Source organism: Canis lupus, chromosome 2 (assembly GCF_048164855.1).
Source record: "Canis lupus baileyi chromosome 2, mCanLup2.hap1, whole genome shotgun sequence".
Taxonomy (NCBI): domain Eukaryota; kingdom Metazoa; phylum Chordata; class Mammalia; order Carnivora; family Canidae; genus Canis; species Canis lupus.
This window is the reverse complement of record NC_132839.1, coordinates 64,352,149-64,374,738: the sequence shown is the minus strand read 5'-3', so window position 1 is coordinate 64,374,738 and position 22,590 is coordinate 64,352,149. Positions and strand designations below refer to the sequence as shown.

The following is a 22,590-nucleotide window of genomic DNA, read 5'->3' as shown; positions in this document are numbered from 1 at the left end:
AAAATCATAAAAGATTCTGGGCTGGGAATGATATGATCACCCCGGGCTGGGGGAAGGAAGCTCCCATGGCAGGGAATGGGGTGAGAAATATCTTTCTTAGATTTAAAATAGTAACCTGACATACAGTTCTAAGTGTTATTGCACTTGGGATACAATCAGGATTCAGCTGGAGCCCAGGGGTTTTAGCGGGTGCTTAATAAATGATGATTGGCTGTTAGAATGACTGAGCTTGGAGTCACTTATTGGGGCCCTTGGGAGCTCTGAAAAAGAGGCCTCTCTCGTCTAATTTCACAACTCTTCCTGCAGATGAAAAAAGATAATGAAATAAATAACACTTTACTTGAATACAGTTCTTGACACTTTTCAAAGCATGCTCATGCCTTTTACTGGCTGTTCCCGGTCTACACAGGAGGACTGCAAACAGGTCTTTACATATGAAAAATAAGATGCTGGTATAAAGCCGCATCTGTATTCCAGGACAGATGCTCAGGGATGTCTTTGGAGGAGTCCTTCCCTTACTTAATGCTGAACTTTTGAACCAGCTAAGAAATTCAAATATAACCGGCTGAGATGGGGGTTTTAAGTATTTATTCAATGTAGCAATGTAAGAGGATGCCACACAGTGGGCATCTCCGCAGAGACTGCTGGAATGTAAGTGATGTTTCCTTCCTCCACCAAGGATGTCAGGCCAGAGGGCCAGAGGTTAGGGGGTGAGGGCCCTGATCTGTGGAGAAAAGCCATGAGAAGGGGACTCTGGCTTGGCATAGGTGGGGAGGCCCAGCAACTTGGGCACAGGCTAGGGGGTTAAGGAAAAGATAGTCAGAGGGAATCCCTGAAAGGGATGGCAGTGGTTCAGAGCCAGAGCTAGAGCCAGATTCCCCAAGGTCAAACCCAGCCCTACTGCTTACTAGTTATGTGACCTTGGGTGAGGACTTTAAACTGTCTTGGCCTTAATCTCCTCAACTGTAACATGGGATTAATAATGGTAACTTTGATATGGATTGTTGTAAGGATTAATAAATATCTGATAAATGCTTAAAGCCGTGTCCAGCACATAGTAAGAATTATATAAAGAACTAACCAAAGACTTAGGAAAGAGAGAAGGTTTCTTTCTCTGCATTCCGGTTCTTTTAGGTAATTCTCAAGCTTTCAAGGATGTGTTAAACATACCCATCTTTAGGGAAAAACAGACCTCTCCTAGATCTAAGCAACAGGTCTGAAACAAATCAAGGATTAGGAGACTACCTGGAGTGATGGACAGAGAAGCAGCCTCCAGCCAGAGTGAGAAGCCACACTGCCGGGTATGATGCGTGGACCAGGTGAGCTGACCCTGATGAACTCAGGAGGAGACTGTACTTCCTCCCAGGGCTCAGCCATTACATTCGAAACGATTTATTGAGAATAAATTTACATATAGTGAAATGCACAGGTCTTAAGTCTACAATCCAATGAGTTTTGACAAATATATACAACTATGAAACCAACACCTTATTTAAAATATAGAACATTTTCATTACCCCAGAACTCCCCCTGCACTTTTTTCTTGCCAATGTCCACCCACAGGCAGCCAATGTTTTGATTTCCATCACCACGGATTATTTTTGCTTGATCTTCAGCATCAATCATACAGAATCATATGCTATGTATTCCTCTATGTCTGGTTCTTTTGCTCCAAACAATGTCTTCAGGATTTATCCCCATCACTGGGTATGTGAGCACGTCATACTTTTCATGGATGAGTAGTATTTCATTACCTGAATATACCATAATTTGTTTAAATGTTGCTGGGCCTCCCTACCTCTGCCAATTTTCTAGTGATAGACATGTTGACATTTTTGCATGTTAACATTTCTGGGCTAGTATGAATAAAGCTGCTAGGACTATTCCTGTACAAGTATTTTTGTGGATCTATGTTTCCATTTCTTTTGCTTAAATGTCTAGGATGGAAACGGCTGGTAGGTATATGCTTAACTCTTTTTTTTTTTAAGGATTTTTTTTTTTTTTTTTTTTTTTTTTTTAGAGAGAGAGAGCAAGTTTGTGAGAGCAGGGTGGGAGAGGGGCAAAGGGAGAGGGTGAGAGAAACTCAAGCAGACTCCGTGCTGAGCGTGGAGCCCAGTGCAGGGCTCGATCTCACGTCCATGAAATCACAACCTGAGCTGAAACTAAGAGTCAGACACATAACCGACTGTGCCACCCAGGTGCTCCAGTATATGCTTAACTTTTTAGAAAACCATCAAATTGTTTGCTGAGGTGGTTGCCCCACATCATCTCCCACCAGCAGCGTATGAGAGTTTCAGTTGTTCCACATCATTGCCAACATTTTGTATCTTTAGTCCTTTTAGCTTAAGTCATTCTGGTGGGTGCAAAATTGTATCTCACTGTAATTTTAAGTTGCATTTCCCCGTTGACTCTGATGTGAGGTGCATATTCATGTGCTTATGGGACATTCATTCTTTTATGCAAGTGTCTGTTCAAGCATTTTGTTCATTTAAAAATATATTTGCCTTTTCTATTATTGGTTTATAGGAATTCTTTATATATTCCAGATACAAACTAAATAGCCTCTCCCAGCCTATGACTTACTATTCCACTTCTTTTTTTTAAATTTAATTTTATTTTTTTATTCATGAGAGACAGAGAGAGAGAGAGGCAGAGACACAGGCAGAGGGAGAAACAGGCTCCATGCAGGAAGCCTGATGTGGGACTTGATCCTGAGACTCCAGGGCCACGCCCTGGGCCGAAGGCAGGCACTAAACCGCTGAGCCACCCAGGGATCCTGAGTTTTCTTTTTAAAAGAGAAGTATTTAAAGCTATGTATTGTCCTCAGTAGCAATCTCCCCCAAATTCTGATATATCCTATTATCATTGAATTTGAAATAGTTTCTCATTTCCACTGTGATTTTATATTTTGACCTATGGGTTATTTAGGAGTATTCTGTATACTTTCCAAATATCTGGGGATTTTCTCAATAGCATATTATTCTGGATATCTAACTTAATTCTTTTGTAATCAGAGAATTCCTTCTGAAAGATAGTATATTTCAGAGTATATTCCAATACTTGAAATTCATCAAGACTTATTTTGTGGCCCTTCATATTGTCTACATTGATGAATGTTCTATTGTGCCTCAAAAGATCTGTTCTGCATTATTCAGCACATTGTCTGCAAATGTCAGCTTGATTAAGTTAGCTGATTGTGTAACTCAAATCTTCTGTATCTTTGCCACTATTAGGCTAGTTGGCCAAATCCTCATAGAAAGGTGTCACAGGGGGATCCCTGGGTAGCTCAGCAGTTTAGCACCTGCCTTTGGCCCAGGGCACAACCCTGGAGTCCCGGGATTGAGTCCCACATCAGGTTCCCTGCATGGAGCCTGCTTCTCCCTCTGCCTGTGTGTGTGTCTCTCTCTGTGTGTCTATCATGACTAAATAAATAAAATATAAAAAAAAGGTGTCACAATTGCCAATTGTGACTGTGAATTTCTCCCTTCAGTTTTCTCACTCTTTGCTTCATTATTTTTAAAGCTCTGTTGTGAGGTCAAACACATTTAGGGTTGTTGTCTTCCAGATGAACTGACCCCTTTACCATTATAACATATTCTGTTTCATCCCTGGTAATATTCCTTATTCTGAAGCCTACTTTGACATGAATACAGCCACATCAGCCTCCTTCTGCTTATCATTCGCATGGTAGAGTTCATCCCTTTATCTTCAGACCTATCTGTGCCTGTAATAGTTTACGAGGGCTGCCTGAACAAAATAGCTTAAAATGGGTGGCTTAAAAAACTGAAATGTATTTCCTCACAATTCTGGAGGCTAGTAGTCCAAGATCAAGGTGTCAGATTTGGTTTCTTCTGAAGCTTTTCTTCTTCTAAGGCTCACAGATGGCCACCTTCATGCTGGGTCCTTACAACAACAATCTTTGTTGTCTGTGTGGGCTCTTCTTTCTTCCTCCTCCTCCTCCTCCTCCTCCTCCTCCTCCTCCTCCTCCTCCTCCTCCTCCTCTTCTTTTTGTTCTTGTTCTTCTTCTTCTTCTTCTTGTTCTTCTTCTTGTTCTTCTTCTTCTTTCTTCTTCTTCAAGACTTTATCTATTTATTCATGAGAGACACACAGAGAGAGGCAGAGACATTGGCAGAGGGAGAAGCAGGTTCCCTGTGTGGGACTCGATCCCAGGATCCTGGAATCACCACCTGATCCAAAGGCAGATGCTCAACCACTGAGCTACCCAGATGCCCATGGTCTCTTCTTATAAGGACATCAGTCATGTTGTATTAGGGCTGCCCTAATAATAAAACTCTAAAAAGGATTTTAACTTAATTAACTATTTAAAGGCCCTACCTCTAAATAAGTCACATTCTGAGCCCCTGGGGGTTGGGGTGTGGGGAGGATACAATTGTGTTCACAAGAGTGTCTTTATATTTAAATGTCTCTCTTGTGGACAGCATAGAGCAATGTCTTGCATCTCTGATAATCTCTTTCTTTTAGATGGTATGTTTGATTCATGTACATTGTAATTATTGCATTGGTTGGGCTTAAATTCTTTTTAGTCCACAGAGTTCAGGTATAGCTCACTCTGCCCTCATCCTCAGATGGGCGACCCAGGGGAGGATGTGTCACAAATACTGGCTAGTCAGAGCACTCCATCTTTGTGGCAGAGTGATTGGCTCAGGGATTGACATGTGACCCAAGTTGGGTCCTTAGAGACCTCTTTGAAATTTGTCATATTTTTAGGAAAAAGACTCCCTTTCCTTCTGGAATTGTGAGTTATAAATAGGACAAGGTTTGTGGCTACCAGTGGTAAGCAGTAGTACCAGGATTTAACCTGGAGACTTGACTCCAGAGTCTGTCCTTCTTAACTGCTGTTCTTTTGGTACCTAATAGGCCCTGAGGCAAAATCTGAAGGATGGAGGAGGAGGCAGGAGCTAGGAGTTCATTCAGCTGTAGGCCCCTTGACACTGCCATTGGTCTAGTTTAGGGATATACACCCTGCTACCCCAAGGCTATGATCTGAATATTTATGCCCCCCTCCCCTAATTCATATGTTGAAACCTATTGTTCAAGGTATTAGGAGATGGGGATTTTGGGAGGTGATTAGGTTATGAGGGCAGAGCCCTGGTGATAAGATTAGTGCCCTTATAGCAAGAGGCATAAAAGAGACCTCTCCCCTAACACCTTCTCTCTTCCTGACCTCCCCCAAACCCCCTCGCCATGTAAAGACACAGAAAGAAGATGGCCATCTGCAAGCCCGGGCAGAGTTCTCACCAGGATCTGAGCAGATCAGCACCTTGACCTTGGACTTTCCAGCCTCCAGAACTAGGGGAAACAGATTTCTGTTGTTCAGGCCACACCATCTGCGGTATTTTGTTAAAGCAGCTAGAGGTGACTATAAGACATGTGGACACCATACTCTTCTCTGTCCAGTGATAATTTTGATCATGTGACTTGCTTTGGCCAGTGGAATAAGACTAGAAATGAGAGGATGCAGTTCTGAGTATAGGCTTTAAGAGGTACTGCATATTTTCATCAGCTCTTTTGAGATTCTTCCCTTTACCATGACAACAACATGCCCTAGATAAGGGCTAATATTTCAGTCTTAGTCCCAGAATGAGAAAGCATGTGGATGAGCCTTGAACTTTACCCATAGTTTGGGGCAGGCAATAACACCGACCCTCAGGCAGGAGCCAAGAATATAGGTAGCTGACCTAGGAGTTAAAAATCACTGAAACTTGGGGATTTTTGTTATAGCAGCAAAAGCTGACTAGTATGGGGGACAGATATGGGGAATTTCTCATCAGTGACAATGCCCCCACCATTCTACCTTAGTTCTAGAAAACTTGGAAGAATAAGGAGCAGAGATTTGGGGACAGGCCAGGTCTGCGTTTTGGGCAGGTTTACTAACCTCTTTTGAGTTTCAGGTTTTTAATCTATAAAATGGCCTCTCCAGGTGGGTGTAACAATGAAATAAGATAAATTGTGTTAAGCCCATAGCTGTACTGAGAACATACAAAACACATCTGTTCCCTTCCTAAATGTGATTCAAGGGGCAGTGGTAAACACTTGAGGACTGACTGACTGACTGAATGAACGAATGAATGAATCCTTCCAAATCTGAGTCCTCATTCACTGGAGCACTTGCAAGCCTGCATGTCCTCCTGTACCTTTCTTCTTCATCACTGCTGGTTCCTTCTTCAGCTGCTAACTTATCCTGGTACTCTTCTCCTCTGGGCAGGGTCTGAGGCTTATTCAGCTTCAGGCATGGATCCTAAGGCAAAAACAGTCACAAGATGAGACTAAGTACACTTCCCTGATTCAATTTGTGGCTCATCAAACCAGAGAGCAGAGGAAAAAGAGCCCCCAGCGATCCACAACTGATGTACAGTCTGCAGGCTTGGCATGATAAGGCCTGGGATGATTCAGTACCTAGTACAGTGCCTGGTTTAGGAGCAGCAACAACTGCTGTATCCAGGCCTTCAGTTGGCCAAACACTTCACAGCTGATGTAACTCAAGCACAGAGAGAGTAAGTACCCTGTCTAGGGTCCCACCATCAGTGAGTGGTGGAAATGGAACATGCAATCAGGTGGTCTAACCCTGGGGCTGCCGTGGGGATCAGAGAACATGGCCAGCAACAGCTTGCTAGTCAGTATGAACAACCGCTATTATTATGATACCCATTTTAAGGTGGCAGCTTGTGACATCTCATTACATAGGATCAGAGAACATGGAACTTGTTGAATGACTCTACATGTTGAAAAACAGGGTGTGGTGTGAGGAAAATGTAGTAAACCATGAGTGGACACTGAGGTCTGGGAATCTTCTATGAATTGAATTCGTTCATGTTACCATTCTCCCCTTTCCACAGGGCTAAAAGGTGAAAAAGATGTTCTTCTTTTGATTTGTCTATTTGTTACAATAACCACTGTCTATGAACACATTACAATAAGACAAGCTAGGAATACATGTCCCCATTGGTAAATCTCATTAAATAATGATAAATTGCAGCCTGGGGTTTCCACTAACTAGTTGCATGACCTTGAGCTAGTCTCTTCCCATTTCTGGCCCAGAACCTCATCAACTGTAAAACAAGGTGTTGGTTACATCTGTGGTTTTCAACTTGTGCTCCAGAGACTTTGGGACTCCCTGGGCCCGCAACCTTCAGAAGGGGCAGAGCTGAGGCTAAGGGTTTCCTATTCCCTCTCAACCTGGCATGAAATTGCTTTGGTTGCCCTTCCAGGTACCAATGTCTATTAAAAGTCACCAATGTCAAGGCCAATCAATGATGACCTCCTTGCTGCCAGTGGTCACTCCTCGGGCTTCAGCTAACTGAGCTGTAGGACTAGAAATATCTGGTCACTCCCTCCTGCATGCAGTCCTCTCTCCGGGCTTCTTCCTCCTTTGCTAGCTGCTTTTTCTTAGTATCTGCTGCTCAAGCCACCTGCTCCTCTATCCCACACCTTAGTCCTTCGACTTCTTTCTCTCACTCCCCAGTGTCTCATCTAGTTCCATGAATACTGACAATAAACAAATTTAATCTATTTCTAAGCTTTACCCTAAAGTCTGGACTTGAATATCCAACTGTCCTCCAGATATCACTTGGATGCTTAATAAGCTTCTCAAACTGCAACATGTCCAGAGCTGAACTCTTGGATCTCACCCTCCCCAAACAACAAGCATGCACTTGCCTGAGGGCCTTTGCACTGGCGGTTCCACTGCCTGCAAAGCTCTGTCCTGTAATATTTGCATGCCTTGCTCCCTCACTTCATTCACCACAACCCAGAGACCTTTTTTTTTTTTTAATTTTATTTATTTATTCATGAGAGACACAGAGAGAGAGGCAGAGACACAGGCAGTGGGAGAAGCAGGCACAGGGAGAAGCAGGCTTCATGCAGGGAGCCCGATGCGGGACTTGATCCTGGGACTCCAAACTCACACCCTGGGCCGAAGGCAGGCGCCAAACCACCGAGCCACCTGGGGATCCCCCCAGAGACCTTTTCTCACTTAAATTCTGGGCTCTGCCTATCAGGCACCTATGTTTAAGTCCCAGTTTTTCTTATTATTAACAATGTAACTTTGGGACAATTAGGTTGTCACGGGATTAAATACCCCAATAAATATAAAGGCTTTAAAATAGTATTATCTACCCAGTGAATACTCAAATTAATATTCCCCAAGATTATTGTTCTCTGATCACCTTCTCTAAACTACCACCCCTTCTCACTTTCTTTCTCCTGCTTTGCTCTATGTCTTCCTCAAAATACAGATCATGGCCTGATACTAATTACTTGTCTATCTTTTTACTGTTTCCTTCACTGGAAGGTAAGCTGCATGGGGGCAGGGATTCTGCTCTGTTCACCACTGTTGCTCTGGTTCCCAGAAACAGTGTGTGGCATATGGAGAGCACTCAGTAAACCCTATATGAATAAACCAAAATGAATCTCTAGGATAGCAGGAGAGCATCTTGTCCCACATTCACTCCATTCTCCATTATATACCATGGCCCAGATACTGAGTGCTTCCCAGCTCTGCTCAGGAGCCCTTTCTGCCTTTATGATTCTCAAATTCCAAGTTCTGCTTGAATCATTTGTGTTGTCTCTAAACGTAGCAGATACCATGTGATGCTTAACCCCTTACTTCCAGAGAAAGGTGGAAGGTGGCACTCAGAAAGCCATTGGCCATCTCTGCCAGTGAGGGCCTATTGTAGAGTCCCCAGAAGTGATGGCCCTTTGGGAAGTAAGGGTTCCTCTGCCTCCTACCCTATCAAAGCCTTCATCTTCCCTTCTGGAGTGATATGTTCTGGGTCAACTTAACTGAGCTAGAACTACATTTTCCTGGCTGTCTTTCCCTGCATAATTCTGAGCCATGTGAGTTTGCATAAGATCTGGAAGATGGGTGTGAAGAGCTGCCTTTTTCTTTTCATGCTTGGATGCTTGATGCAGGGCACCAGGTGCTGTGGCAGTTCATGCACATTGTCACTGATCTGCTGGCTCGCCTGGTTGGCCTGGGCTGCGTGGGGCTCTCAGCTCCTCAACCTCCATAGGCTTCTCCATTTCCTGACCCCAGGGCATGTTTAGCTCTACAATGAAGGATACTGGATTCTCCTACATGTCACTGAAATCGGCAGAGCTGGAGGCTCATCAGCTTCAGAAACCAATACCATTCAAGTTCAGCCTCATTGGTCTTCCCCATTCTACATCTGTCCTTCTTTCCTTCGGACTGCCCACCCAGCTGTAGGCTTACTTTAGGCCTCACATTGGATACAGATGCAAGAGTTGCATATAGAGTGTTTACCTGGCTCCCACAATTATGCCATGTTGTCTCCAAAAATGAATCCCATATTCTTTATTATTTCTAGTAGTCTGTTTCTCTGATCAAACCCTATCTCAGGCACTCTTTCATTTCCAGGTCCTACTTATGCTTCAAAGCCCTACTCACCTGCTACTTTCTCCCTGAAGCCTTCACAATCTCTTTTGTTGCGATTATTACTCTCTGCTCTTGAAGGTCTCATAACAATTTTTTTTTGCTACTGTAATTCGATCACAAATATTTTTGGTCATATGCCAAATGCCAGGCACTGTTACAGAGACTTACCAATAAATAAAACAGATGAAAGTTTTTCTGCTTTGTATCAGTTATAGGAGTATTCTCTTTCTCCCTTTCTGGAAGGTAAAAGTAATCCCAGATATAATTTTTAAAATGTTATAAATCCTACAGCCAGTAACTGAGAACATGCTGCACAGTCATTTTCCTTTGCCTGAATCCTTTTTCTTTACTGTGTGTAACTGGGTACTAAAATCCAGCTGGTTGACAGGGCCCAGTGAGTCTGGTTCATTGCTGTGCACTTTCAAAAATGATGTCATTGACCAGCTTTTACAGTCTCCATGTGGACCGTAAGCTAAAAGGCCCAACTTTGCCTACTACTTTCAGGTATTTGTGGCATTAAAAATATCCTGGATAACTCCAATTCCTATAAAGCCCAGAAGCAAATATCACAATCTAAGCAAAACAGGTGAGACAGGTGAGACACCTGCTATGAATACATGTTCAGTATAATCCAGAGAAAATTGCACAATGTGGAACAGCAGCAACAATCAAAATAGCATAATATGACAATATAAATACATAATTATTAAAATTAGTCCAAGTTTCAAGAGGGAAATGGAAGAAATATTGGTAAACAGAAAGCAAAAAATACGTTGACAAAAACAATCCTAATGGTATCAGTAATCATGACAAACATGAACTGGCTAAGTTCAACATGTTATCTATCCTGGAAAAAAGAACCATTCCTGAAAACTCTAATAATGAACCTGTAGGCATCTAATAATGAAGCCTGAAAACATGCAAAATGTTCAGAACTATTAAGGAGAAATGGGTAAATTTGTAACTGTATGCGAGAATTTAATAACTACCTATCAGAACTGATATATGAAGTAAACTGCATGAGCTAGGGTATAGAAGATTTGAACAACAAGATTAGTAAGCTAAACCTAAGAGGTAAAAAAAAATGCTAATCAGTGCTAACATTTATATGGTGCTAAGTGTTGCCAGGCCCTCAGCTCTATGAGCTGAGCAGCATCATCCCATTTTAAAGGTGATGAAACTGAGGCAGGAGAGGATATACAAGCTCCCCAAGATCATACAATGAATATATCACAAAGCTAAAATTCAAATATAGCCAACCCCTGAACAACATAGATTTGAACTGTGAGGGTCCACTTAACTATGGATTTTTTTCTCAGTAAATACAGCACAGTATTATAAATGTATTTTCCCTTCCTTATGATTTTCTTAATAACATTTTCTTTTCTCTAGCTTACTTTAAAATATGCATTGACTGGGATGCCTGGGTGGCTCAGTGGTTGAGCGTATGCCTTTGACTTAGGGCATGATCCTGGGGTCCGGGATCGAGTCACACATCAGGCTCCTTGCAGGGAGTCTGCTTCCCCCTCTACCTGTGTCTCTGCCCCTCTCACTCTGTGTCTATCATGAATAAATAAATAAAATCTTTAAAAAAATAAAATATGCATTGACTGTTTATGTTATCGGTAAAGCTTCTTGGTCAACAATAGGTCATTAGTAGTTAAGTCTTTGGGAAGTCAAAAGTTACATGTGGATTTCTAATTATGCAAGGGAGTTGGTACCCCTAATACTAGCATTATCCAAGGGTCAATCATATACTTAAATGACCAAACTGAGAATATAGGTTTCTTTTCTATCACATAGGGAACATTTAAAAGGACCTCATGGGGTGCCTGGGTGGCTTAGTCAGTTAAGCTCTGACTTCAGCTCAGGTCATGATCTCAGGGGCCTGGTATCACTCCCTGCCCAGTGGGGAGTCTGCTTGTCCCTCACCCTTTCCCTCTGCTCTCCACCACTCGTGCTCTCTATCACATAAAGATAAAATTCTTTTTAAAAAATGACCCCACAAAAGTCTACAAACAAATCTCACCACAGTTCCAAGTGTTGACGCTCTACAGACCAGGTAATCTGATGACAATGCAATAAAATCAGAAAGCAACAAGTAAGTAGATTTTAAAAAGTAAACTCTGAGATATAGCTAAAGACACACACTTAGAGGGAAATTTACAGCTTTCACTGTATTTATTAGAAAACATTCAAGAAGTTAGAAAAAGAATAACCAAAGAAACCCTAAGTAAGTAGAAGGAAAGAGATACAAAAGACAAAATTAATGACATAGAAAAGAAGAGATCCGAGCAACACATCTGAAAGCTGGCTTTTTGAAAAGACACATGAAGCCTGATCAAGAAAAAAAGAAGAAGAAACTTGAAGCAATATGAATAATGGACAAATATCTCAAGAAAGTTATTATAGAGATGAAAAGGAATTTCAAATGTACTCTGAGACTGTGAAAGGAAATGTACAGGATGTAATTTCTGGGCCACCTTATCAACAGCTGATGTATTTAAAGGCATCCTGGGCAGGAGTCCAGAAACAGGAGAGGGTGGAAAATGCTATAAGAAGCTGATGATGTACCGGGATGACTACACCGGCTCCCAGCTGCCTCACATTTTTCTATTCCCCTATGTTAACTGATGGAGCCTAGAACTCTGTAAGGTGGGCAGGAAAGATATTGCCATCCTTGTGTTACAGGTAAGGATGTGAGATCAGAGAAGTAGTCCAGCTCCTTGCCTCGGGTCACTTGATCCCTGGACCCCTGGATCGTCCCATTCCCTGCCATGTGATTCCATGTACCCACAATGGTACTCAGCACTGCCACGTTGGCAAGATCACCAGCTGCCAGCATCAAGCACATCCTACAAATGTCCAGTGAGAAGTATCTGTGAAACAGACACTTAAAATCAATCAGAGAGGGACTTCTGGGTGACTCAGCGGTTGAGCATCTGCCTTTGGCTCAGGGCGTGATCCTGATCCCGGGATCGAGTACAACATCAGGCTACCTGTGGGGAGCCTGCTTCTCCCTCTGCCTATGTCTCTGCTTCTCTATCTGTGTTTCTCGTGAATAAATAAATAAAATCTTTTAAAAAAATCAACCTGAGAGATAAAGGTTGTTTTCCTAATCAACAGGGACATGAGCTCAGTAATCCTTTCTGTCCAATTGCTTTGTTCCATCTCCCAGGCCCAGAGACAGGGGCATCCTGTCCAAAGAAGAAGGTGAGGGATCCCTGGGTGGCGCAGCGGTTTGGCGCCTGCCTTTGGCCCAGGGCGCGATCCTGGAGACCCGGGATCTAATCCCACGTCAGGCTCCCGGTGCATGGAGCCTGCTTCTCCCTCTGCCTATGTCTCTGCCTCTCTCTCTCTCTCTCTCAATCTCTCTCTCTCTCTGTGACTATCATAAATAAAAAAAAAAAAAAGAAGAAGGTGAGTCCTCCTCTCTCTCTGTAAGTAATTGGAGAGGGACCCGAGTGTTCTTCTAAATCATCCTCCAGTCATGGCTAATGTTTGAAGGGGTTTCTAATCCAATCTTTAACTACTGGGGCTCAAAATGGTACCCTCAACTCCATTCATTCAGTTGTCATGTCACGTATCATTCTGTGTACAAGATGGTGCTAAACATCTGCCACATGCAGGTCCATTAGATCCTGGAAAGGTAAAGATAAGAACACATAGTTCTTGATTTCAGCAAACTTATGGTTCAGCAGGGGGGACGCATAGACCATAAAAATGTCAAAAATATTTCCCTCCTTTCTCCCCCTACATAAGTACCTGGCATTTGACGTCAAAGTCCGTCATTCAAAAGGCCCTAGGGTGCCATCAGGGTATTTCACAAATGGACAAGACCATGGAGATCAACAGTTGACTGAATGAGTGCTTTCAAGCCCACTGATACTCATGTCAGTGGTGTACTCCTCTCTGACCTTCAAATGGAAAAGAATCTCCATCTGCCGTTTTCCTGGTTATCTGCTTGGGATCTCAGTGTCTTCCTCCCAGGAACGACCCTGAGCCACTCCTGGTGTATCCAGGGTTATCGGTCCCCAAGTCACACTCCTGGTTTCCCCACGAGGCATTTTGCTCCAATTCCGCCCAGTGCTCTCTGTCCAGGACCAAAATGGCCTGGGCATAAGGTGTGCACAGAAAAATAAACAGTCCTGCTTCTCCTCCAACCATCCATCACAAAAGTCTCCTCCCAACTACTCCCAAGCAAAGAGCTGTTTATTTTAAACCTGTGTTCACATTAGGTCTTCATCTTTCATCTTCCAGGCAGTTAACCTCTTCTGGATTATTTCTATTTTAAAGGAACACCCACGCCCAGGAAATCTCCTGGAAGGGAATATTCAAAGTCATTCTGAAGTTCAGTTGACAATCTTTCAAAGTTAGCATTATGTACATCTTAAAATAGAACACTTAATGCAATGGGGTTTTGCTGAAATGATTACAGGGGACTGTAATAGATACTATAAAGTCACCTTACATTTACAGGATCTTAAACAGTTTTGAAAAGTGCCTTCATATGCATTCTTCTGTTCATTACCACACATCTCTGGGTGTGGAGCCAAGTAGGGATTATCGCCGCCACTTTACTAAAGAGAAGCAGTATAGTGTCAAGGTTTGGAGAATGGGTCTCAATTTCCCTATCTGTAAAATGAGAACAATAATGACACTTGTCTATCAGGGTTGCTGTGGGGCTGTGTAAAGTACTATGTTCTTGGCACACTGTCAGGGCCTTGTCTGTGTTTGCTACTCAGAGTAATAAGGAAACTGATCTCAGTATTTAGACATGGCTGAGGTCCCCAAACGAGTCTGGGGGAAAGCCGGGGTAGAACCCGTGTCTTAACCCTCAGGCCGGAGCTGTTGTCCACCCTATCCTGTCTTCCCAACTTCAGCAAATCTCAGCCTGATTCTCAGCCGAGAATCTCTCCACAGAGTAAATCTTTAGGGCAGCCTACCTTGTTCCATGTCAGATAGGATCGGACCCCTCTACTCACACCACACAGAGGGTACACTGCAGTTGTTTGAGGGCTTAGGGATTATTTGCCCACTCCCAGGACAGCTGACACTCTTGGCTTCATATGATCCACCAGGTCTGCTACATGGTAACAGCTGCCCAGCACACTGCACAGGACCTCCTGGGAGCCAAGGACACTTCTCAGGCCTGGGAGAGCTTCAGAGTACCCCCCCCACCCCGTTTCTCTTCCTACAGGCCTTGGGGATTCCACCTTGGGGCCTTTCCCTGTGCTCCTTCCCCCTGCCCAGTCCCTTCCTGGTGAAGTCCTCAACTTTCAGTGTCCAGGCAGATGGTGGCAGATGTCACTCCTCTGTGGACCTTCCTGGACTACCCTGAGCAGAAGCCTGCCTCTCCCATATTGTCTGCAAAGAATCTCTCTGCCATTATTACAGTATTTATTGTACCAGCTTATTATTTAAGTAAATACTTTCCCCCCCACTAGAAATGGAATTCTCCAAGGACCCAGCCTGGGGTTTATTTACCCCAGCATCCAGCCCCCATGCCCTGCATAGACACCACATGTAAATATTTGTTGAGGCTAAAAGACTTGAAACATAACGACTGCATATGACTCTCCTTTTTCTTCTGGAGGGATACAAGCATGAGAATCTGTGCAAACTTTCCTCCTTTTCTGCCCTAGTTCACTGTGACCCAGGCACCAGAGGAGCCTACCAGAAAAAAGTTTTCCTTCAGAATTACTAAGACTGACATGGCTTCCTGAAAACCAATGAATAAAACTATGTATCTAAGAGAATCAAAGAGATTTGAAATGAGAGATCAGGACAAAAGGTTCAGCAAAGTCCCCAGCTAACCCTGCCAGGGGACAGAGCCACACCCATATTTGGCAACTGTACAATCTGGGAGTGGAGTGAAAACAGCTCGGCTCTCAACTGATGTTATTATTTATATCTCTCTTGACTCACCACAGTTCTTTGGCAGAAGAGCCAAGGGCCTAAATCAATACTCCTGAGTCATGAACAAACTTAAATTTTATAGCCCCTTGTCACTCCCTGTGTAGTGCCAGCTATGACTGCACTACAGGGGACTACTCACACATCTTCTACACCAGCCCGAAAAATTCTCTAGGACTTCATATCTCTAGGGCCTAAGCCAAGCTTCAACTCACTTGGCTGGCATATAGTTGGCTTGCCAAAAATATTTGAACTAAATTCCAAATTTTCTCTAATTGGTCATGTTGAGAAAGTTTTATATTGCACTGTGTTGGCCACGTTGTGGGGAAACAGGCACTCACATGTGCTGCCATTGGGTGTGTGCACTGGGACGTCATTGATGGAAGGCAATGTCATCTAACTATCAAAGTTAAAAACGCACGTGCCCCTGGACCCAGAAAATTCTACAATCATGAGTTAGCATCCACCAAGCATTTACACATGCTGGGTACTTTCTGACACTGTACATATATGAATTCATATGAATTCATTTAATCCTCACAAAAGCCCTCTGAAGTAGATGGTATCATTGCCCCAATTTTACAGATGAAGAAGATCTAGTAAAGAGCCTTTAAAGCCCAGGCATCTGGTTTAGGGTGAGCTTGCCTAACTGCTATACTACACTATATCCCTCTACAGAGCTAGCCGCCGAAGTACTATCCGTAATGGAGAAAACCTACTTAAATATCTATCACAAGGGAAAAGTTAAATACATTACAGTTTTTCTGGACAAGGGGATACTAGGCAGTTTTTCTTTAAAAAAAAATGAGATTGATATGGAATTGTACTGATCTCCAAGCTATGAAAATTTAAGGTAGAAAAAGTAGAGCACAGGAGGGTATGCTACCATTTGTAGAAAAAATAATATATTCATAATTATGCTTGCCTATGCATGGTATATAGCTCTGAGCAGATACACAAGAGATAAAACAAAACAGACAGGAAACTAGAGAGAGGAGGACTGCTTTCCACTGTGTACCTTTATATACACTCATGGATTAATGATTTGAAAAGAAAACAATTTAAAAGAACAAACCATACCTGCAAAGCACATAATAGTTGCCTAGGAGAAAGCACAGCACCAGATGTTTAATTCTATTACTAAATGTCCACCCAGTTTTAAAGCTGTTGGTTTATGAATGCTTCTCTCTTCCAGAACCTAGCTCAAAGGCTGGCACCTCCTAGTTATTCCACAAATCACTGTGGAATGAATAAATGACACACATGCAGAGTTGAATCAAATGGAACTGATGTTCACTGAGGTTCCAAGTGCAGTTCTATGTATGAGGGGTGTGTACAGCTCTTTAGAAACCAGGTTCATGAGAGATGATGTTCTAGACCAAGAAGGGCAGGAGGAGAGCCAAATTTCAGGGTGAACCAACACATGGTTGTCAACATGCACTAGTATTTTGAACTACTTCAGGACTCTTAGCTACAGTAGTGGTTCTCAACTGGAGGCAATTTTGTTCCCAGGAGACATTGGACAACATCTGGGAGACATTGGGGAAATGCTACTGGCATTTGGTAGGTAGTGGCTGGGGACAAGGCAGAGAAATCCTGAGTTGTCATAACAGCTCTGGCGCTTATTCTTCTGCCCTGGAATATACCTAGAACTTCTACATGTGTGTATTCTCCCCTGAAAATACAGCCAATGCACAATCTTCCTGAGCTTATCAACCTTATTTTCACTGGAATCTCATCGCTCAGGAGCCCAGCCAACTCTGTACCATCTTCCTGCCACAGTCACCTTGAGGAGCTGAGAAATATTGGAATATTTGGGGACAATCTTTCCGAGAAATCTCACAGGGTGCTGGTGGAAAGTCCAGCTGTCCCCCGGGCCAGTTCTTCCAGAAGAATGCCAGCTCATGAGGCTGGGTCTTGAGAAACTGAGGGAGAATGAAAACACCTGCATATTTCTCAGGCAGACCCCATCAGAAAGGATGCAGTGCCCAGATCAGGAAGGACCAGCGCCATCGAGGAAGGTGTGTCTGCTCCACTGGCCTTCACCTGCAGGCATATGTGGGAGCCACGAGGGCTGCTCCAGCATTCTCCCCCAGGCTGCGTGTCAGAGGGGGAAACACAGGGTGTCCTGGCTGCCTGTCCCAACCCCAACGCAGAGTTGAGGTCTGTTTTATCTGGAAGGCATCCTGGACATGTGTCGATACTCTCACAAGGAGAGTGGGGGATCAGAGACACGGAGCCAATGGTTCTGTCCTGTCTTGGCTGCTCATATGCCTGTGACCATGGGGCAAGCCACCCAAATTCTCTGGCCTTCAGTTTCTTCCTCTGTAAAATCAGTGCCTTACAGAGTCATTGCAAAACTACAAAGCGGTTATAGATGGGGGCTATGGCTAGAACCAACCAAGCCTCATACAAATGCTGTCATTCAAACCCATATCCACCAGGTTTTTGGCTCATTTTTACCCCGGTGAATATGTCGTTAAGTATGGGCTATGCCATGGGGCTGCTGGCAGGACCAGGGCTCAAGCTCTGGAAGTCTGGGGTCAAGGGAGAGAAACTGCGATTCCTATAGACACTCAGGCACATGGATATTGTGAATAAGAGATGGGTGAGGATGAAGCAATGAGATTCAGACTCGCTTACGTGTGTCTTCCCGACCGGAGCTGGGCTGAAAATTCGGGACAGTAATCAAATCAAATTTTTCAGATGGTGGGCTTTTGATGGCTCCTGGTGCAAAGGTTAATAGGGAATGCTGAACCAAGAGAGTCATTCAAGCCAGGACACTCAAACACCAACGTCACGGGAGTTATTTACGTGTTTGACATCATGCAACAAATGTCAAACAAGTGCTTACGTTCTGCACTAAATTGTGGCCCCGGAAAGATATACTCAAGTCCTAGCCCCCAATTCCTATTAATGGGACCTTATTTGTATATAAGCTTTGGTGGATATAATTAGTTGAGATGAAGTCATAGTGGATTCGAGTGGACCCCACGCAAGGGTCCTGGTGTCCGTAGAAGAATGCCATATGAAGACCCAGAGGCACAGACACAGGGCAGAAGGCCACAGGGGGACAGAGGCAGGGCTTGAAGCATCTGCAAACCATAGAACACCCCAGACTGCCAGCAGCCATCAGGAGCTGGTAGACAGGCATGCAGGAGACTCTCCCTCAGAGCCTCCAGAAGGAACCAACCTTGCTGACACCTTGACTTGGGCCGTCTAGCCTCCAAAACTGTGAGACAACCCATTTCTGTGGTTTAAGCCACCAAGTGTGTGGTAATTCATTATGGCGGCCCCAGGGAAGTAAAACAGCTTATCAGGAGCCGACAAAAGACCGCCAGGAACCAGCTTCGGCCCTGCAGTGGTGTCCCTACAAGGGCAGCCTCATGGGAAGGGCTAGTGTGACAGTAACGGACACCTCAGACGCCGGGCGAGGCGGCCGGGGGGTTATTACGATGCTTCCTGCTGGGCGGAACCGAAGGCCGCCTCTGGGCGAGCGCCCTTTTATCTGCCAGGCAAGCTGCTCTCAGACAGGGAGAGAAGATTGCATCTGACAAGCCTTGTTCTTTTTCAAACCACACGGATAATTACTCAGAACTCTATTTTCTTCATGGTTTTTGCAAATGGATTTTGTGGTTTGGTGTTTTTTTTTTTTTTTTCAGGCATTTTGGCAGCTCTGGGGGCGGGGGGCAATGAAAGAACCCATTAATGTCAGCATGTGTCACTGGGATGATGAAGTGCTGAGAGAAGAGAAATATCCTAATTAAAGCAGAAAAAAAAAAAAAAAAAAAAGAGGTTACCTGGGTCTCTAAAATGCTGCAATGCTGGCAGTCCAATTCCTGGGGCCTTTCTTTGCCTCTTCCGGGTCGTACCTTATTCTGTTGGATAAATTCTTCCAATCTTAAAACCTAAAATAGAAGAAAAGAAACACTTAGTAATGAGACAAAGTCCCATCTCCTGATAGGGTCATTAATCCGGGAAACCATTCTCCTGGGTGAATTGGTTCTGGGGACACTGCCCCATTAGACAACTTGTAAAGATGTTTCTGGAAAGGCCATTTCTAATTGGCTGGTTGCTTCTTCCTAAAAAAGATGAACATGGCAGGTTTATAGTACTCTATACTTCCCTTTAAATTATGTATATAAATACATTCATACAGGAGCTGTAGGGAGGTTTTCATTGGTTTTCATATCATTTCTGAAAGGTCACTCTATTTTTTTTTTAAAAGTTAGTTGGTAAGGAATAGCAATAATATTTAAGAATTATACCAAAGAAAGGTGGCTAAAAGATGCTATTAAATCATATAGCCCTAATTATGATGATTATTGTTAGCCAATTAATTATATAGAGTATTTGATTAAACAAACTGGCTTCTAGAGTAAAGAAGAACAAGGTGTTCTAACTCAGATGTTGCTAACAAATCTTTGTGGGGGGGCATCTGGGTGGCTCAGTGGTTGAATGTCTGCCTTTGGCTCAGATTGTGATCCCGAGGTCCTGGGATCCAGTCCTGCATCAGGGTCCCCCACGGGAAGCCTGCTTCTCCCTCTGCCTCAGCCCCTGCCTCTCTCTGTGTCTCTCATGAATAAATAAATAAAATCTTAAAAAAAAATCTTTGTAGGAAACTTAATACTTCTCAGGCCCTATGCCAGGTATGAGAACGTAAGAGAGGGGGACAGAGCAAGAAGGTAAGAGAAAAAAATATAGCCCATGCTCCCAGGAGCTGTCATTTTATGGGTAAGGCAGACACATGGTTATAATCATAGAAACATTCAGAAGACAAAATAATAATAGTATCATTAATGATGTGTTTGCTCTGCCAGGCACAGACCTAAGTATTTTACAGTATAAACTCTTTTAATCCTCACAACAACTACTATGAGACACAAATTACTACAGAGAATTTACAGCAAAACACTATGCCCAGGGGAGTCTAGGGCAACTTTTGGGGCAGTGAAGGATGAATAGGAGTCCATCAGTGGAGAGGGTGAGAATGAACATTCCAGGCAGTAGGAACAGCAGGTGCAATGGCAGAGGAAGGTAGGATGTGTGCAAGGACTGAGGAAAGTTCCATGCAGGAGTGGGTGGGAGGAAACAGAGTCCTGGGGGGTAGTGGTAGGAATTAGGTTAGGCCCCAATTATGAAAAACATGGAAATTAAAGATCTGGTGGGAAGGAGTAGTGGGGCCTTGAACAGATTTGGGTTTTAGAAGGCTAGTTCTGGAATTAGCTGGTGCAGGGAGAATGTGGAGGCAGGGAGATACAGGCCAAGGCTCTTGCAAGACCCTAGGGAACATCAGAGAAGAATAAGATTATGAAAATATTTATACTGCATCTTGCTAAGGCTTATGAAATAGTCAAAGGAGTCCTATGCAATTGTTTATGTAACATCTACAAGAGGTAAAGAAAAAGAGTCTAGGTGAGCCATCCTGGAGGTCTGATAAAGAGAGGGGGGTACCGAGGCCTTCAGTGGTAGGACCCACAGGACGTAACAACTGACTGGATGAGACAATGGGAAAGGGTGGGGGCTCCAGGTGAAGAAGGAGGAGCAGGAGAGGAAGAGGAGTTCAGGGCTGACTCTTCCATTTCTAGCTTTGTTTAGCGGGAGCACAGATGATGTCACCACTAGCATGGTGGGAGAAGTGAAGGATGAAGAGCAGGCCTGAGGTGCTCTGTCAAGGTCAGCCTCTGGGCTGTGCCAGCCACCTGCAGATACTCAGGTCCTAAATGGTCTTCGGTCATCAAAGATGCTGCATACTGTGCTTGAGGGAGTATTAGCATAATGGTTAAGAGTGGGGACTTCAGAGCCGTGTTATCCCGGTTAGTATCCTGGATAGTAGTATCCCGCTACTCATTACCTGTGTGGCTTTGAGGAAGTTATTTAGCTTCTCTGTGCCTCAGTTTGCTCATCTGTAAACCAGGGATAAGAAGAGCACCCACCTTGTACAATGGTGGTGAGGATTAAATGTTAATATATATAAGCAGCTTTAGATAGTACCTTAATAGCAGGCAACAAAATTCACCACTGAAAGGGGTTGTCAGGGGCATTCAGAGAAATAGTCATAGGCAGGGGACCCCTGTGTCCCATGTCTGAACATGACTGGGCTGGTCCCACACACCTATGTGAAGCCTCCTTAAGCTCTGCAGAGCAGCATAGCCCAGATCCAATGTGAAAATCAGCAGTGCAACTCAACAGGGAGGGAGCAAGAGGGGGAGAGAAATGGGCATCTTTCCTGGGCCACCACCTTGGGCTGAGGTGGAGCAGAAGCCTCTGGAGCACAGACTTTCCACCAGGACCTCTCCTCCAGAGCCCCTGATATACCAAGTCCAAGGCATAGCATGCCCACCTTTTAGAAAAATGATCGCTTGTGACATAGAAGAAAAGGTTGGAGGAAAGCATAATGTGTACACGTGTCATTCAGCTGAAGGGATAACATATCATAAATACAGCTGCCACCTCCAAGCTTCGCCCACCACCCTCTCTCCCTTCTAGAAACAACCACCGGTTCAGAATTTTCTGTAATTCTCCAGCATGTCTCCAGACTGAACCCATTATGTATTCCTAAGCAATCCATACTGTTTTGCACACGGCTTCTAGATTCTTTATGATCTTATTTATCTATTCATGGGAGACACACGCAGAGAGAGAGGCAGAGACATAGAAAGAAGGAGAACCAGGCTCCCACAAGGAGCCCGCTGTGGGACTCCATCCCAGGACCCCAGGATCACACCCTGAGCCAAAGGCAAACGCTCAATGGCTGAGCCACCCAGGCATCCCGGCTTTTAGATTCTTAAAAGCTCCCCCAGGAAGTTGTGGTGCTCGGTCAGGGCTGAGGAACCAATTTCATGGGCTCCTGAAGGGATGGTGGACTCAGGACTCATCTGGAAGGTGCGAAGGAGGGCAGGGGAAGCAAGGAAAATGCTTTACATTTTTGTGTGTGTGGGGGTTCTAATTAGGCTCAAGAATGAAGCCTGTTTCCAATCCTTCCCTTGAGTTCCCTCCATATAATGGTCAACAGGTCTTTTAAACTTTGACCTTGGGTGGTAGGTGGTCTGGACAGGTGAACCCACATGGCAAACTGTGATGTTCAGCTGGCCTACGGGCATTCTCTACTTCCTCCCTTGCCTGCCTCCACTCTGCCTTCCCAGGCTGGCCTCATGACACAGATGTTACCAATGGGAAGAGGAGTCAGTGGGAGCCCTCTGGGAGGGCTTGTGGTTTCCTGATGAAGTGTGCAGGCCTAGACATCACCGCCCCTCCCT

The 22,590-nt window shown here is 44.1% G+C and overlaps 1 protein-coding gene across 2 annotated transcripts in view; it reads right to left on the bottom strand.

Annotated features, from left to right (window-relative positions):
* FAM184B (family with sequence similarity 184 member B) overlaps window positions 1–22,590 on the bottom strand; it is a 132,643-nt gene that overhangs the window by 22,830 nt on the left and 87,223 nt on the right. For both annotated transcript variants that reach the window (XR_012020230.1, XM_072804681.1), the window contains exons 7-8: window positions 19,132–19,239; window positions 6,156–6,259 (exon numbers count right to left, since the gene is read on the bottom strand). Coding sequence is in view for 1 of the 2 variants with exons in the window: in XM_072804681.1 (XP_072660782.1) it covers window positions 6,156–6,259; window positions 19,132–19,239 (212 nt within the window). In the remaining variant the exon portion in view is untranslated. The remainder of the gene's footprint in view (window positions 1–6,155; window positions 6,260–19,131; window positions 19,240–22,590) is intronic.